An 18,165-nucleotide genomic window follows, 5' to 3' on the forward strand; every position below is an offset into this window, starting at 1 on the left:
TGTCAGCATCATAGTAAAATGAGTTTCTAAAAATTATTTAAATAAAAAAAATATATAAACATTATAGTCAATAAACATTTAAAAAATTAAATAATGGATAGGCAATCAGAATAAATCATTTACATACCAAAAGATAAACTTTTTTATATTCAGTTGATGTAAAAAGATACTTGTTTGATCTTTAGCTGACCAATCAGCAGAAAGGGGTGTTTAAATCGAATATTGAAGTTGTTGTTTTTCGTTTTCGGGGAAAAACTTTTTTTCAGGAACCATTTTTCTACTTTCAATATTAAATTAAATAAAAATATGTTATAATTGAAATCTATTGACACAAATAGATAAAGTGCTATAAAATAAACACTTAACAGTGTCTTTTGGATGTTTTCGTTCTACTAGTCTGAAAAAACACTTTATGAAAAACCAAAAAGCCCAAAATCTCAAAATTGACAGGTGCATAAAAAAACAGTGTTTTTGCCTGCAGTGTCTCCCTTTAAAAAAAAAGAACTGAATGAATGATACACAGATTCAACAGCTTTGGTTACATACAATAATAAACAATAATGGTCAAAATAACAGTTTAGATGCTAAATATCCTAAATTAATTTTGTAGGATTTCCAATTAAAAGTTCGGTCACACTTTATATTAGGTGGCCTTAACTACTATGTATTGTGTTCATATTTTATTGCAAAACACCATTGCTGCTATTGAGGTGGGATACGGGTAAGGTTAGGGACAGGTTTGGTGGTATGGGTAGGTTTAAGGGTGGGTTAAGGTGTAAGGGATGGGTCAACAGTGTGTTATATAAATGTAATTACAGAAATTAATTACAGATGTAATTACATACAGGTATTTTTAAAAATATAAGTACAATGTAAAAGCATGTATGTATGCAATAAGTGCATTGTACCAAATGATTAATTTAAATGTAAGTACATAGTAGTTAAGGCCATCTAATATAAAGTGGGACCAAAAGTTCTTTCAGCCAACTGAATTGCTTTGTGTATTCAAAGGCCAGATTGAATTGTTCACGACATTAGAAATAAACTCAACAACTTTTCACATCCCCTTTGAATAAGTTTATTCCTGAACAAAATCAAAATCCATTTCCTTATCACCAGAGCTAGATTATCCAAGCCATAAGCAGGTTAGCAAACATACATGTCCAGTCAGCGTGAAGACAAACACAACAAATGGAAATTGCATTACAAATGGAAAGTCCACAGACTCCAGATACACGCATGCATACACAGAGGTGACGGTAACAAGTGCATGCAAGAACAGGCAAGGAATGCTTTAATGGTCTTACATTTCAGAAAAAAAAGCAAACAATAGTGCTGTTGTGGACACTCATCTCATAACAAACACGCAGAGTCTCGCGCACATACGCAAGAGCTGATCGCTGATTGGTCGCTGACAGCAACTCTTAGTGCAGTAATTAGAGAGAGAGAACTGATCCAAATTGACTACAAAACCACTGCATGCCCTTAAAGAAACATCTGTGCACAAGAAAAACAAGGCAATTATGCCGAAGGGTGGAGAAGACGGTCCTCCACAGAGAGCCAGACAGGCTGCAAGGAGTGACACGGAGAGGCTATGCCACCATCAAGCCAACACTGAAGATTCCTGTTCAGAAGTCCAATTCATTTCAGTGAATCGCTTAGTTTGAATGGTTCAAAAAATGGTTCTATTCACACAGAGTCACTCAAAATTCTCTGTTATTTGTGAATCGGTTTGACTGAGTCATTAGAAAGCACTGGTTCAAAGAAAAAAAATGTGCTCACAGATCAGGCATCATTTGCCTTCATCACCCACAATTCATTCTTATTCTCCTCCATTGTAGAATTAGTTTCTACAAGAATGGCCTCAGCGTTTTTGAAAACCTTCGAGCTCCAAATCAACATGAATCCATCTTCACAACCCACTTTTACTCTGTAATGTGAACCATTTCAGTGTAAAAGGATTTGCGTTGGGGAATGTAAGGCGGGACTTTGGCAGGATTTGATTGTAAAAAGTGGTTTCTATATGAAATGTAGTTGAAAAATAAGTTGGCATAAATGAGGGCTTGTTGACATGAGCCAGAAGTTCTAAGCATTACATTGTGAGAGGGGATCTCCTCATCCACCACCAGTGTGCAGCATCCACCTACAGTTGAAGTTTCAGAATGGATCAAGTGATTAAACTGTTAAAAAGTTCATTCAAATGAATCATTCACTGTAAAACACAAAGAAAGTAAACAGGGTCCATTTTGAGTTCATGTTGACCTTAAGTGTATTTGAAACCAGCTTTGCATCCTCCTCAACACGACAAAACAACTCAGTGGAGGACGTTTATACAGTATGCCCCTAAGTTCCCTCGTCTATCCTTGTCATTACCTCTCATGAGGTTCAATCTTTTTCACCATTCAACATTTGCGCCTCAAGAACAAGGCAAGCTGGCGAAAATGCTCGGGTTTTGTAAACAAATTGTTGACTTCTTTGAAGCTCCATGTGGAAACATTGACGGGAAGCGTACACAATCGGACAGGTGGCAGCCCACTGCTTGTTCCAGTAAGTTCTTTGGAGAACACAGATCAATCAGTCGGACCATTAGTATATCCTTTCTGCTGTGAATACCAGTCGTCCTCTTTGTTTGACTGTTTGAGCCTTGGATACAGGTGACTCACACCTCCCCACCTCTGCAAAGGCAAAAACACGGCATTCAGACACAAGATTACCATACTGAACAGGTGTGCAGGGGAGCAAGTGCTGACACGATGTGGGCGGGACTGTCGGGAAGAGACTGTATCAGCAGCGCAAAGGAGACTCACTGGAAAAAAAGGACACTCACGAGTCGCCCACTGCTGTGGATCAAATATTCCGGTAGGGTAGCAGCACGTCACCTCTGTGTCCTTCTCGTGATTGTCAGATTCAAAGAATTCCACCAGCAACAAACAAATAGTCCAGCTATAAAAGAGCACGTTTCTGAAGAGGGTTGATTTCCTTTGTTTGTTTTCAGGCGGAGGGAAAGGGGAGGGCAGCTCTGCAACGGCTTCTCTGAGCCTGGGACTTGCATGGTCTGCAGGTCTCTTGAAGGCCAGGGGTGGGAGAGCGCTGTAGTGTTCTCATCCATTATGTTTTTCCCACCATTCTTGTGTGCTTGGGAGAGGAAGAGGGAGCAAACATTCATAACGGGGTAGTTCACTTTCCCAGGCATTCCCGGTCAGATGTAGGGGACACACTGGCATTCATATCTTCTGACCTCATGACAACAGAGATAAGAAGTCATAGAAGACATTTTGGCCCCAGCCAGGTGGTTTTCTCACATTCTATTGACCCTTTCCACAAGAAAGGGCCATTTAGGGCATCAAAGTACTATTGTAATATCTAACCAAACTGACATCCTCAAATTAACCCTGCAAAATGTATAAACAAATGTATAAACTAGTGGTCAACCAACATGGGTTTTTAATAGCTAATGCCAATAGCAAATGAAATGTAAACAAATTTTACACAACAGTCCCTCAAAAACATTTAAAAGAAAAAAATAAATAAATACAGAAAAAAAACATTTCAAAATAAGGTGTGTAGGAACCACATCATTCATACATACATATACACACACATATATACCGACCAATATGGAACTTGATGGAACTAGGTGGAACAAAAAGAAAACTTATTTTGCCCAAAATTTACTGAAGCATCACCAAAACACATTGAAAACAGAAATGATTTACTATCTACTGACAAAGCGGTCAGTAGAATTGCTCAAAATTGCCAAATAATCACCCTGGCTAATATATCAGTCTTTCACTGCTGCACAATAAGCCATAGAAGAGCCTCATACCTATGGCCAAATTATATCAATCCATCACTAGTATAAATACAAAAGTACAAAAATGCATAAATCAGCCAAATTCAATAGCAGTCAAACAGAAAATGGTGAGATTGAAGAGTGCAGTTTCACATAATTTAGGGTTCAAAAGCACATTTTTATGGATGGATTTAGCGTAGACTCCTTCCAGAACGTCACCTTAGGTCACAGAAATCCTTGTTTTGTCTTCAGGACCCTCCATTTTCAGCTACTGTCAATGCCTTTGATGAATTGGTGGACAGTCTAGTCATAACTCTCTCAACACAACATAGATTACACTAACCAAATATTTACCTGACAAGGTCCTGCCAAAGAGACAGACCTCCAGTTCCCAAGCAAAGCAAACAGTATCCCTCCATCGGTTTAGCTAAACTTAGCTTTATCTTATGCAATCTAAGCCTCATTCAGTTTCACCATTCATGTCACTATTCATTCAAATCCCATGCGAAGGAACGAACGATACGCTAAACGCCAGCAGATGTGAATCCATCAGAAATAAAAGCTGAATTAAATCAAACATTAGTGAGATCAAGTGTGGTTGGCAGGTTCTTACCTTTCTGGCAGTCGTTTGAGGTCCAGCAGCGGTAGCTATAGTTGTCATTGAAGCTGGTCCTAATGCATTGCGGGCTATCCTCCATGATACCTGGACAAACATCACCGCATTCTTTGGACTGCTTGTTCCCAGCGATGTAGTTGTTAAACTCTGCATCCATAATGAGTGACCAGTCCACCGAGTCCAAGTAGCACAGCTCCGGGTTCTTTTCGATTCTGATCGCGCCTCTTGTGATGTTCCTCAGGTTGTAGAGGCCGATATCTTTCAGGCTGGTCATTTCGAAGATGACCAGGGCATAGTTGTAGAACAGGTTGCGTCCTCGGATGACATTGAGGTTGGGGAAGAGCACGCTGAGGCTATCCAGGCCGGAGACTCGGAACAGGAGAAGGTAGTCTGTGACCATGGTCAACTTGGGGAAGGACAGGGTGCGAAAGTGCTCCTGGTTGAGGTTGTTGTTCTTGTCTCCAATGAGGAGGATCTGAAGGTAGCCTTCCACCACCGTGCAGTTCTCCAGCTTCTTGAACTCACTGATGTCATTGCGGATATCAATGTGAGGACCACAGACTGGAAAGGAAAAGAGAGAAAAGTACAGTTATAACCTTTTAAGGGTTCTTTAATAATATTTATTACATTTTAGAACTTAATATCAGAGCATAATCAAGTCGGTCTTTTCAATAAAGCACGCCTCTAGGGTCAAGCTTACTTAAGGTGGTCAGACACCTATAAAAAACTGATTGGCCTGAAGTGAGTCAAATATGTCCACTGTCATTCGTAATGAGCAAGGGACAGTGGAAATATAATTTCATTTACAACTGCTTAGAAAAGGATCTGCTGAGTTAAATCTCGGACACTGTAGCACTCCTAGAATTAAGACTTCATGTTAATGACGCTGCTGGTTATTTTTTTCTATTTAAAGTCAACATGAAATCCAAACTGACTCTATGTACTTTCTTTTAAATAACTGTAAAGTTTCATAAAGTTTAATCAAAGCAAAATAACTTGCTCTCCCTGTTTTAGCATGAAACAACTGTCCTTTTCATCTGATGTCACTTAGGCCACACAGCCTATTGGATATCATCAGCCAATAGCCGAATAGCTATTTTAGCTGTTGTTGTTGCAAACTATCAATCGATTTAGCTACATTCTGTCAAATTGTTCTCATGCATTTTTTCATATAAACACAGGCCATGTTTGATTAATTAATACTTTTATGTTTTATCTGTCAATCAAAAGGAATAACTACAAGGAAAAACTGCAGATATATTGGATTTAAAGTTGTGATGAAACAGATCGAAAAATAAAAATGTAGGACAGGAACTTAGTTCTAATAATCAGTTCTTATCAGGATTTTGAGATGTGGGCACTGCATTTAAAAATTTATGCAAGCTTGCAATCACTTGAGGAGGGACGGGGTTGATGCAAACCAAATCAATGGAAAAGTCCAGGATGTGTCACCACCAAGTTTGACGGTTTTTCCAGAAGATAAACATTTTGATCAAAATTTTGTTTAAAAATGAAATATACATGGATGCATCATTCAAAATAAGATTGACAACATGCATTTAGAAAACAGATAGGGCGGCTGTGGCGAGTGGGGCGGGGCCGAGAGCCGTGGGAACGGAGCGAGGCCGGTGGAGTTAATGATAATGAGCGACACCTGCGCCACTCGCCCGTCTCGAGTCCCACGGAGGAGCTCCGGAAGGATAAAAGGAGGAGTGACGACAGTGGAAGACGAGAGAGGACCAGGCCTGGACTTTTATTTGTGTTTTGTGTGCGGCAGTCGTCCGTGAGGGGCTGCCGCTTTACTTTTATGTTTGGTTATTTTATTAAAACCTTGTTTGAATGTTCGCCGGTTCCCGCCTCCTTCTTCCCGATCTACGAACTGTGTTACAGCGGCTTTTCCTTTCATGACAACTTTAGCCAACCAATATGATCCACATTTGCATGAGTAATATTATGGAAAACGAGAAAGACTTATATTAAGCAAATTCCAAAAGAGATATTGCAGTTAAACAGTAGCATGAACCTAACACATGGGACATTAGCAAACGTCAAGAAGGTTTACATTCTCACAATAGTGAGAAGAGTAATTCACACCACAATAACAAAACAAATTGCACAGTGACCCCCACCGCCCCAGGTAAGGGCTGTGTCCTGGAAGGGGAAAGAGATCAGCAGAAGAATAGTCTTGACATATGAGCTCCTTTGGCTAAACCTTTTATGTTCTTAGAGAGGCTTAGGTCACCTTCTCTGATAGAGACAATATCGCAGGGCCTCTATGAGACAAATGGAAAAGCTTCTCCCTGCCACGTGAAAAAAACAACACGACCACGGCTGCCCGAACACATGGTCCCACACAGAAACAACCTTATCAATCTCTCTTTACAACCACGCTCTAAATAGCCCTATGCGAGGCGCAGAAGACAGTGAACTTTTGAGTAATGGAGGAAGGTCAAAATTTCAACAATCTCAGATTGCCTACTGTGCATTATTCTGACAGGAGTGGAAACCGCTTTTCCTGACATGAATTTCCTGCAAAAATTACACGCTTCACGAACCTAAATCCCATTTGAGGTTACTCCAAAAATAGCGAGCTCGTTGTTTAAAAAAGATCTTTATTTGCTCCTGACAGTGTATTACGCTCATCCAAAATTAGAACGGAAATCATTGCTCCACGAGAAAATAGTATTTGCTTTCTCATATCATCGCAAATGCCCTAGGCCTGCACTTGGGAGTCATGGAGCTGCATGTCTCCTTTGTTTCATTGCGGCATTTTTTTCTCCTCCACAATCCCGGGAGAGGGAGGAGAGCCGAAGTGACTCACACACAAAGACTAATTTGTTTGTTGGTAAAGAGAAACTTTAGTCCTCAGTTCCGGTTGGATCCATTAATAAGTTCAGACGGTCTGGCAAGACACAAAGAGGAGGGAGACACAGAGTGGGAAACAGACAGCGAGATGGTGTCAGTTAAACAAAAGTAGACCAAACTGAAGCATAAAAAACACTTGACAAGAGGTTATGCATTCGTTTGCACCGAAAACATAACTAAAAAAACTTTTTGCCTCACAAACCGAATAAGAAATATGTGCAACGTGCTTAAATGAGACTCCTAAATCTCCTAAAACTGCCACACAAGAAGCATGAAGCCAACTGACACAAACGTGCCCACCAGTTGACCTCCACACTGAATCCTCCAGGATGATCCGAGGCCAAAGAGCTCAACCAGTTCCTATTCCCATCACAATGATCCGGCTCTTCTGTAAACACAGCCAGTCAGAGAAGCATCTGAACCCTTCTCCACCCTGTCAGGTTGGTGTTGCTTTCAGCAGGTCAGATTAAACGATCCAGTGCAACCGTTTCCTTCTAAAAGCAGGACTACATATTTTCAAAGATTACCCTGCAGAAATATTGACTTCTTGCTCACTTTTGGAAAAATTCTGCTTGCATAAACTCTGAAATCTCTCTTGCTTATGGTTTTATTTATAAAGTTCGTACTTCTGCTTTACAGAGGAAATAAAATAATTGGACATTATTAGAGGAAGATAATAAGTTCTAGTATAAACATACACTAAAAAAGTTTAAATAGATGGTAAATAAGATGAATAAGTCAAAAACTCATTGTGAATGGAATAGAATGGCTATCCAATCATTAATTAGTAGAAAACGACTGCTGTTTGGCAATGAAGCTTCCATGTTTATTCAGGCTAAATTTTGGTATTATACCGAATACTCTATACAGTTAGGTAAAATACATGATGCAGCACAATCACAGCCAAAAAGAACATTTTAATTATAAGTGTTTATTTTAAGGTTAATATATTAAGACTCTCGTCTCCATTTTTTGAAAGAAATTAATACTTTTATTCAGCAAGGATGCTTCAATGACATTTTTGATCAATTTAAAGACATTAATAATGTTACAAAATGTTTATGTTTCAAATATGTGGCGGAATTTGAATTTGTAAAAAATATATATATATATATTTAAACAAGAAAAAATTGCATTTTAAAATAGAAAACAACTATTTTGAATTCTAGAAATATTTAACAATATTACAGTTTTTACTGTATTTTTGATACAGAGATGTCTTTTAAAAACATTAGAATAAAATCTGATGCTGATGCTGATTATTATTATTACACTGTAAAAAGTGATAAGTTGACTTAACTTAAAAAATTGAGGAAACCCGTTGCCTTAAAATTATTAAGTAAATACTAATAGTAAAAAAAAAGTTAAGTGAACTTGACAATTCACTTAAATAATTTTTTTTAATTATTATTCATTTAATCATTTTAAGGCAACGGGTTTCCTCGATTTTTTTAAGTTAAGTCAACTTATCACTTTTTACAGTGTAGTTACAAAATATAGTAGTAGTAATTATCATTATTATTATTAAATATTGTTTTTATTTAAAAAACAATGCACAAATAAGTCTATTGGTTATCACACTTCAGCATTATTAATGGTCAGAAAAAAATTGTATCAGTCAGTCTCTACCCTCTAATAGAAAATTGTTCCTTACCACTCAAACAAACCATAACAAATTGAGTTGAGAATGTGTGTAGTCAAAAACACAAGTGAACCCTACTCATTGGCCGCAAGATATATGAGTGAGGACATATGTGGCTTATTCTGTTCAAATCATAACCTCTAGGGTGCAGATTAAATGACAATTACAGTCATTATGACCCACTTGCATCACACTGGCCAAAACTAATATTGTGTCAGTCATCTGAAATGAAATCTCATAAGCGCTACACTGGGAATTATGTAAATGCGTGTTTGAAACAGTCACAAAAGCTTATTCCACTTTTTAAAAGAAAGAAACATAATACAAAGGAAAGCTCTTACATCCTTCCCCAAGCACCTCAGCAGTGAGCAGCAGAGTTAAGGTCCTCAAATCATTTTCCCAAAGAGGATTGTGCTCAGCTCTGCATTCAGCTATAATCACCAGGAGTCAGTCCATATTATCTGGCCCCAAGTTTCGTGCTCAGCTCTCGTTCATGTCACCTGAACTTGTTGTCTTACCGAGCTGCAAAATTCAGCTGCGAAACAGAACTGCCTGCAATGGTTGTCTTTCACCATGAGCAAACAGTAACCCAGGAGAGTCCTTCATTCACTGTGGTTTTCACACCATGGTACAAACAGACTGGCCTGAAATCCAACTCCTGCTGTTTACATTTGATAACCGTTTGCTGGCCATCCACAGGAACCCCTGTACCTCTGGGAGAGATGAGGGAAAAACAAGACGTCCATACAGTCCTTCTTAAGACCTAGTCTGTAGCCTATTGGTTTCACCAAACATTTGTCCATCCTTCAGATCTTATTTCCAAATGAAAAAATACACAGCTATTTATTTGAAACCGAAAGCCCCACACTACATACGTCTTAATTGCAGCTGTTAAAGTGACCGTAAGTAAATGATGACCCTTGTGGGACTGATTTATATCTTCAAGAGATTATCAGAGGTTACTGAAACCACTCTGAGTAATCGTTCTCGGAAAACAACACAATTTTAGCAGTTTTCCCGCACTTCAACTGTTATCTGGTGGAGCGTTGTTGGGCCACGTTAAATTCTTCCTGGTTTTGATGCTCAGTTACTCACACGATAAGGAGCCAAATCCACTTGAAAGTGAGTATCATTATGCAGAGCATTTGATGTGAGAACTCTTAAGGATGCAAGGCAGTGACTGACTGGAAGAATATGCCAAAAATATGAAAATGTACACCACTGTTAAAAAGTTTTGGGTCAGTAAGATTGTAATGTTTTTGAAAGAAGACTACTTCTCACCAAAGTTGCATTTATTTAATAAAAATACAGTAAAAACAGTAACAATAACTGTTTTCTATTTCCTATTCCTATTTCTATTTCAAAATGCAGTTTATTTCTGAGATGCCAAAGCTGAATTTTTATCAGCCAATACTGCAGTCTTCAGTGTCACATGATCCTTCTGAAATCATCCTAATATGCTGATTTGGTGCTCAAGAAACATTTTTTATTATCAATGTTGAAAATGCTGTTTAATAATTTTGTGCAAACTATGGTATATTTTTACAAAGGATACATTAATGAATAGAAAGTTCAAAAGAACAGCATTTATTTGATACCAAAATCTTTTTATAAAAATTCGAAATTAAAAATTTTATAAAAATTATAAATGTCTTTAATTTTATTAATTTCTTTAAAAATATTTGAACTTCAGTGCATTGAGCCCATAGTTTTTTATTTGATTTTTCCATATTTTGGTTGATATTGGATATTTAATTGTGATACTCACTCCCACCATTTTTACATTTAAATTATTCTTTGCCAACTCAAAGTTTAACTTTATAAAAAATAATAATTTAATAACACTGTTAAATGTAATCTTTAGCAGATCTCCATTATCCATACTGTACATTTTTAAATAATTGGCTTTAGTTTAGTAGTTATATTAATTTATTCAGACAAAATATTTTTTATTTTGGCTAATCAACAGTTATCAACCATAGCATGAAAATAATTATTGGTATCAGCTTATATAAGCCTGATTTGTGTCTGTTGCATCCTTTACGTTCACTTTACCTCTCAATAAGACAGCTTAAGTTTTCTGCATTTTTGAAAGCTACTAACAACCCCGTGTGGGTGTATTTCTGCTCTATTACTTGACCCCTATCTTTCGTAAACTTCTGCCTCAGCAACATACCATGTTGTTCCATCTTTCAGGACGAGTTTTGCTAGCTGAGCATGCGAAGGGGGGCCAGAGGTGTTGTATTACTAGTTGGGCTCTGACATATGAGCTTGTGCTTTTGAAGTGAGGGCCATTGAAGGGAAGTGTAGCACCAGACCAGTGGTCAGATGACTTCCAGCATGTGGGGGATTAAACAGCAGTTGAGGTGGCAGGTGTGAGCACTGCAGAGCACAAACCAGGATCTTGGTCATGCTCCCCTGTGCCCCCTTACTGCGGGGATGACTCAATACCCCCATCGCAGAGGTCTAATACAAAGCGCTCTTTGAAATCGGGCCAAAAAAGAGGAATTAACTTGAAATGTCAGCGTTTTGTTGTTTTCCGCAAGAAGGTGCAGGAAATGCACAGTCTATAAGTGCATGTTGAAAGATGTCTGGCTGGTGGCGTTTAAACCTTGGACGAGTTCCAAACAGCCTTTTTGCGGCATTGAAGGGCACTATGGGAAGGTGACGCTACTCGAAGGGGCTTCTAAACAAAAGTTAGTTATTGAATGCATGCTATGGTCACTTCCAGAAAGTCATTTTGTCTTATATGATCATTTGATGGGTGGCATGTCCTCACAAATCCTTTAAGTTAGTTCATTTGAGATGTTACCGGGGATGCAAATCCAACAATAGACTGGTTGAAATAAATTTGAATTAGAGGTCAAAAGAGTAAATTTGATGTAAAAGTTGTATTACTTTACCAAGACCATTAAACATGAATTCTTTTTTTTTTTTTTTAAACAGTACTTTTAATCAGCAAGGATGCATTTAATTGATTTATCATGATTCCTATTGAAATACACTACCATTTAAAAGTTTCAGGACTTTTTTCACTGAAAGAAATTAGTACTTTTAATCAGCAAAGATACATTTAATTGACGTTTACTTGACAAACACAATTAGAGTGTTACAAAAGATTTCCATTTCAGATAAATGCTTTTCTTTTGGACTTTAGGTTCAAAAAACAAGTATTTTGTGGTTACCACAAAACCAGTAAGCAGCACAACTGCTTTTAACATTGATAAAAATAAGAAATAATACTTTTATTTTACTGTTACTTTTTAATTTCCCTTTTAAATCCCTAGTAAAAATGATTTGCGATTTATTTCCAAATCTGGTTGGAGTTTGAACCTGTGAATCAGGACAGAAATGAAGATCATTTAATGAAAGTTTCAACGGTTTTTGCTCATACAATGAAATTAAGTTGTGTCCAAAACATCACCAGGACACATTGATTTTCATTGCAGGGACAAAAATACATACAGACATTTTTTTCAAAATATCTTCTTTTGTGTTTCACAGAAGAAAGTCATACAGTTTTTAAACGACATGAGGGAAAGTCATTTTTTAGGGGAATTATCGCTTTAAAGTGGATGAACACTTTTGTGCTGAATACAAAGAAAATATTTCGAAGAATGTTAGTAACCAAACAGTTGATGGTAGCAACTGACTTCCATAGTTCCATTCTTCAAAATATCTTCTTTTGTGTTCAACATCTGAAAGAAATTCATACATGTTTGGAACAACTTTAACGATGACAGATTTTCATTTTCATGAGAACTATCCCTTTAAATAACAAAAAATTCACACTGTGGGAAGCTGTCAGTGTAAGAGTGTAAGCACTCCCTGTGTTCGATGGTCTACGGGTGGTCACGGCATGCAAGCCTATTTTAAATTAACATTTAATTAAGCATATACCTCATCTGGCAGCTCACTGAACCTTTAAGATCGTTCGACTCCAGTAGTGAACATGCAGGCACAAACTAGCACAGTGACACAGATTCGGGGCAGCGGGAATGACTCAGAGCTCTGCGCGGCACCGGATGAACAGGCACGAACGCTCCCACACTGAGGATGAAGCACAACTCAGCAGAGCCAGAACATGGGATGGGGAGACATAAAGAAATATGAAGAGAGCAAGAGAAGCGTTGGTCACTACAGTGCGCATCTGAGTCATAGGAAGAGACTCGGTTAGCCTGAGGGGTGCTAACACACTAGAAAAAAGCATTTGATGAGTAGGATGCTCTGTGGAAAAAGGTGGATAAGTTTGAAGTTCATTCCTGAAACTTACGCAAACCATCCCTGTTGAATTCAACAGATTCGGAGCATCTGACGCAGCAAAAACTCTAGCATGTAGGCGCCCTTAGTCACGAAAAGAATGAGCAACACCAGAATACCGAATACCACAGACTGAAGTAGGCAAAGGTGGGCTATCAAATAAACAGCGATAGACTTAAAGTTCACCCACTATTTGCTCCTTTCAGAATGTTTTACCTCGGTGGCAGCCATTTCTCTCCTGCTTTTCATAGGCAGTGGATACAGTCATAACTGCAGATCAACCCCTGCATTTAACAACACGTGGAGGCCTGTGAAGATACGAGGCTGAATGTAGGAGTGGGTGTTACAGAATAATGCATTTTTAATCTCGACTTTCAGCCACATCTCGGGAGTACGAGGTGCAGTTTTCAGAAACGCTGGCCCTCGCTGGGACTTTTAAAGTCTGAGTTTTTTAAAGTCTGAGTGTGTGTGTCAGCATCTGACAACAGCAAAAGCTGTGACTCGCGCTCCGCCGCCAGGCTGTCCGGAGGCTGTCCGTGTGAACGGCTAAAGCCCAATAAAACAGTTCACAAACTCGCTACTCTTCAAATCAACAAAACCAAGTCTGTTTCCCTCGCCGTGTATTTTTACATGTTCTATTTTCAAACCTCATGTTTCTCCTCTTGCTCGCCCTCTCTTTCTCAATGAACCATGGAGGCTTGTTTGCCGTATACTTGGAAGAAGTGGCATGGAAAGTTTACTGTGGTAAAACTTGAAAGGAGGCTAAATTACATTTTATTAGCCTTACCAGATTTTTAAACTGAACAGGATGAAAAAAAGACCAAAGAGGACTTCCCAATGGAGCACAGCCATTAATTTAGGATGGAATATGTTATAACCTTTTTACTCAGCATAGGAATAAGTCTGCAATAAGCCTGAAGTGAAATAAGATTGATAGTTAGATAGATAGATAGATAGATAGATAGATAGATAGATAGATAGATAGATAGATAGATAGATAGATCTATCTACACTAAATGATTTAAACCTATAGACAACCTGAACAAAATTATAAACCTGTAAATGCGCATAATAGGGCACTTTAAAAATACTAGTAATTTAATAACACTTAACTGTGCTCTTTATAACGTTTCACCTAAATTGACTTTTAAACGATTTTAAATTATTGATTTTCATTTTTGGTACTTTATTTTTAAGTGGAGTAAAATATTTTAGAATATTTATTTCAGACATGTATAATACAAAACAAATAAATAACAATTATTATAAATAATACATATCATTGGTTAAAAATTATATATATATATATTATTGATATTGGACAAAACATTTTATATCAGTGCATCCCTACTGAAAACATCCAATTGCCATCTTCTTCATAACACTTAATTATTTAGCTGGTGTTAACTACCATCCTACAATTTGTTTCTAGTATTATTTAATCAAATCATACCCAGCCTAAACAAAACTGTTCATTTCTAATCAACCCTTTAAAGTCAGAAAATACCACATCAGTGAAATCAAACTGGACAAATGGACCCAACCCCAAGAGTAGAGAGATATGAAACCAGTTTTGCGCTGATTGAGGTCAGTGTGTCAGTGGAGTGTCTTTGCAACACTTTATGAGACAGAGACACACGGGACAATGCAATGATGGAATCCAAGAGTGAGAGCTTACCCCCCACACAACCCTCTCTCTATAGGGCGAGTGCTGCTGGTCTCTGCAGGGTGCTGAGAAACAGACCCCCCTGACATTCACAGTGGCCTGGATGTGGGACTGGCCACTCCGGTCAATGGCCTTGAATTGCATCCTAACTCCTTTTGAATGTAAATGTGAGTTTAAACCAAAGAATGGCCCACCTTCATTATGCCACAATGCAGCCCCCACACAATCACAATTAGGCATTTGATGACACTAAAGCTGCAAAAACATTACAAATACATCCACCTACAACCGCAAGATGTTTTAAAACTATGGAAGGCATGAAAATTGACAGCAAGAATAACAAGTCATCCAGACTCATTTCTTGAAACTATTGATCATATCACTGTCACATTAATTACTACATAAAAGAGACTGAAACAAAGAATTTGTGTGTGTAAACAGACAAAACCATACACAAATATGCTCATGCAAAAGCCAAACAATTCATTTTTGGAGACTCTCTTATAAGCTTATTCAGGCAACATTCCTTCCAAAAAAACAACAACAACTCACTAAGTCTAAATCCAATTGTAATCCAATAAATATTTGTGATATCCACAGTTACAAACAATTACAATTTTGTTTGTAGTTCAAAAATACAGAAATTATCAAGTAATCAAACAACCTTGCCAAACCAAACCCCGTGGGCTGGGTATTTCATTTTTGCATAAATATTTTAGTCCAAATTGAGCTGATAAGGCAAACGATGGGGATTTATTTTGTTTTCAGGTTTGCCGTCTTGACTGTAAGGTTTTCTATCGGATCATCTACCGTGTGCTGCGACCGTGACAGAGGCTCAATTCAGTTAGCCAGAATGCTCTGACACTGCAGTCTCTCAGCCAACGAAACATTCGCTCATTTTGAAAAAGACAGATCGACCATGAAGTAGGAAATTTACTTACTTTTTATCCCATTCTCTAATGTTTATAACATTTAAGTAGTGCTATTCTGTGGAACACAAAAGGAGATGTTGTGGCTGACAGCCTCAGTCACCATTCACTTTCAGTGCATCTTTTTCATGCAGTGAAAGTAAACAGTTACTGGGACTGTAATTCTGCTTTACATCTACCTTTTTTGTGATCCACTGAAAACAAAAAGCCATAGAGGGTCAGTTAATGATGACAGAAAGACCATTTTTGGGTAAACTGTCCCTTTAAGCCTTATTGATTCTCTAGCATAATCCGAAAGACAAAATCTACTTTGAGGTAAGGAAGTCAAAATTTCTGGTTTAGAATTTAACAAGTTAATGGAAACTTAATTACAAATCTGGTATCATCTGAATCAGCAGGTTCTCTCGTTTAATTTGATATAAAATAATCACATCTACATGTTTAAAAAAAGCTAAAAAAATATCAAGTCTGACCAGATGGTTCCAATGTACTTCCACTTGTCATAAGAAATAGCACAGAATATAAGATATATTTACCACTGTGTGTCTCTATTATGTTTTTACAAATGTCAGACTACGTTTATGTATTTCTTCCAATTTAATTAGGTTTTTCCAATTACATTTTTATCCATTTTAAATATTTATTATCTGTCTTCCATGTACAATTTGAAACTGACAAAGTTCTGGGGGATGGCAAATGAATTATTTTTGAACAAATACATTTTATTTTCAAACAAATCCATGCAGGAAAATAAAAATGTTCATGATTTCAATAAGCAGGTCTCTTGAAACTTGACATTAATTTTCACAGTTCAGATTATAACTACTTAGTTTACTATAACTAATTTATAACAAACAAATATGAATACATCAAACTTCATACACAAACATAGAATTACAGACAATAAAGTAAAATGTGTTACAAAACTCCCCTATATGACCCTCCTGAGGACAAGCACATGGTCAATGTACAGTCACTGCGTGATGCTCGACTGAGACGATTTTTAACGTCCACCTTACTGCCTGTGTGGACTGAATACGACCTAAAATATACATATTATACAGGCAAATGCTTTATATAAGGCAATTCTCACGTAGCTTCTAAATACCAACGTGATCCAGCTTATGAATAATTCATAAAGCACACTAGACTCGCAACACATCCGATGTCACGACAATTAACTGATGGGCCTAGAGACAACAGAACGAAAAAAATATAAAAATAAAGTTTATTGTTAGTCTGAGGGAAATTTAATAGCAGGAGGAGGTCATAATTCCCTAATAAACTGGGTCGTGTGTTACTAGGCCCTTTTGAATATCTATAGGCTACCTGAACATCTAAAGCTGCGCATGCAGGTAAAATCATTCTTGACACGAGTCCATCAACACCGCGAGGAGACTGAAACGATTGAATCAAGGTTTCAATAAAATAAGACTGCACCGATATATGGAGCAATTTTCTCATGAGAAAAATAAAACCCAATCCTGATTTACCTTCTCCATGCGCAGACCACAGGCAGATGGTGGAGAGAAACAGCACAGGACCCCAAAATAAGGTCCAAACATCCCTCGCTGTTCCAGATCTCATTCCTAAAAATCAGTTTTCCAAAAAATAAAAAGCTGAAACCGCAGCAAAACGCGACGCTTCTTCTTGTAAGCAAGCAAAAAGTCCAGAAGAATCCGCTTTGGATGAGCAGATAGTTCCTTTACCCGTAAAGATAACGGGAGGCGAGGAGGGATTAGATAAAAGATATCTGGTAATAATTGTATAATTTTCCTTTAATGGAAACATTAAGATCAATTAAAACACTGTGTTATTCTTGCCAGCAATTAAATGATGCAGTCGTGTCGGAGCCACGAATTTCACTCGACCGATAATCTGCATCTTCAGCCTCCATTTCTTGAAAACCCGAGAGGGACGCGCAGTACGGCCAGCGACACGAGCGCTTTCTCCTCCAACAAAAACACCTTATGCGAATGCGCCTATGCCAGTGTGATGAACTACGCTATAGCCTGCTGATGATGTACGGAGGAATTCTGAGGTCACGTTCAAAGAGCTTGACGACTCGGATAGAGTATTTATGTATGAATGAAAGCCTCCCGACAGGGCTCGATCCAAAATATCCGCCAGGACAAAAATGGTTTCACCAACTGTTCACCCTCCCCTACCGTCTTCACGCGCTCTCACGGTCGGTCTGTTTTGCGGTAGGAAAAAAAAATCATTTTGCCGAGGTGCAAGAGTGAGCAGCTCCCGAGCGTGGGTTTTTGGTTTTCCGCACCGTAAAAAATCACGAACTGTTTGATATAAATAGCTTGTGAGCCTAGTGTTTGATTCTCAAGTGTCCACGGCGGCGCTCGGACTCCTCCGCGACTCTTCTGACGGTCTCCGCTCTGT

The 18,165-nt window shown here is 38.0% G+C and overlaps 1 protein-coding gene across 2 annotated transcripts in view; it reads right to left on the reverse strand.

Annotated features, from left to right (window-relative positions):
- igf1ra (insulin-like growth factor 1a receptor) overlaps positions 1-18,164 on the reverse strand; it is a 92,584-nt gene extending 74,420 nt beyond the window's left edge. The window contains exons 1-2 of one of the 2 annotated variants that reach the window (XM_058751132.1): positions 17,265-18,164; positions 4,407-4,970 (exon numbers count right to left, since the gene is read on the reverse strand). In XM_058751132.1, the coding sequence (XP_058607115.1) occupies positions 4,407-4,970; positions 17,265-17,358 (658 nt within the window). In that variant the 5' untranslated portion in view covers positions 17,359-18,164. The remainder of the gene's footprint in view (positions 1-4,406; positions 4,971-17,264) is intronic. The other variant, XM_058751131.1, reaches the window with a different exon arrangement.
- Position 18,165: the final 1 nt, after the last annotated feature.

This window comes from Onychostoma macrolepis, chromosome 18 (assembly GCF_012432095.1).
Source record: "Onychostoma macrolepis isolate SWU-2019 chromosome 18, ASM1243209v1, whole genome shotgun sequence".
NCBI classification, from domain to species: Eukaryota; Metazoa; Chordata; class Actinopteri; order Cypriniformes; family Cyprinidae; genus Onychostoma; species Onychostoma macrolepis.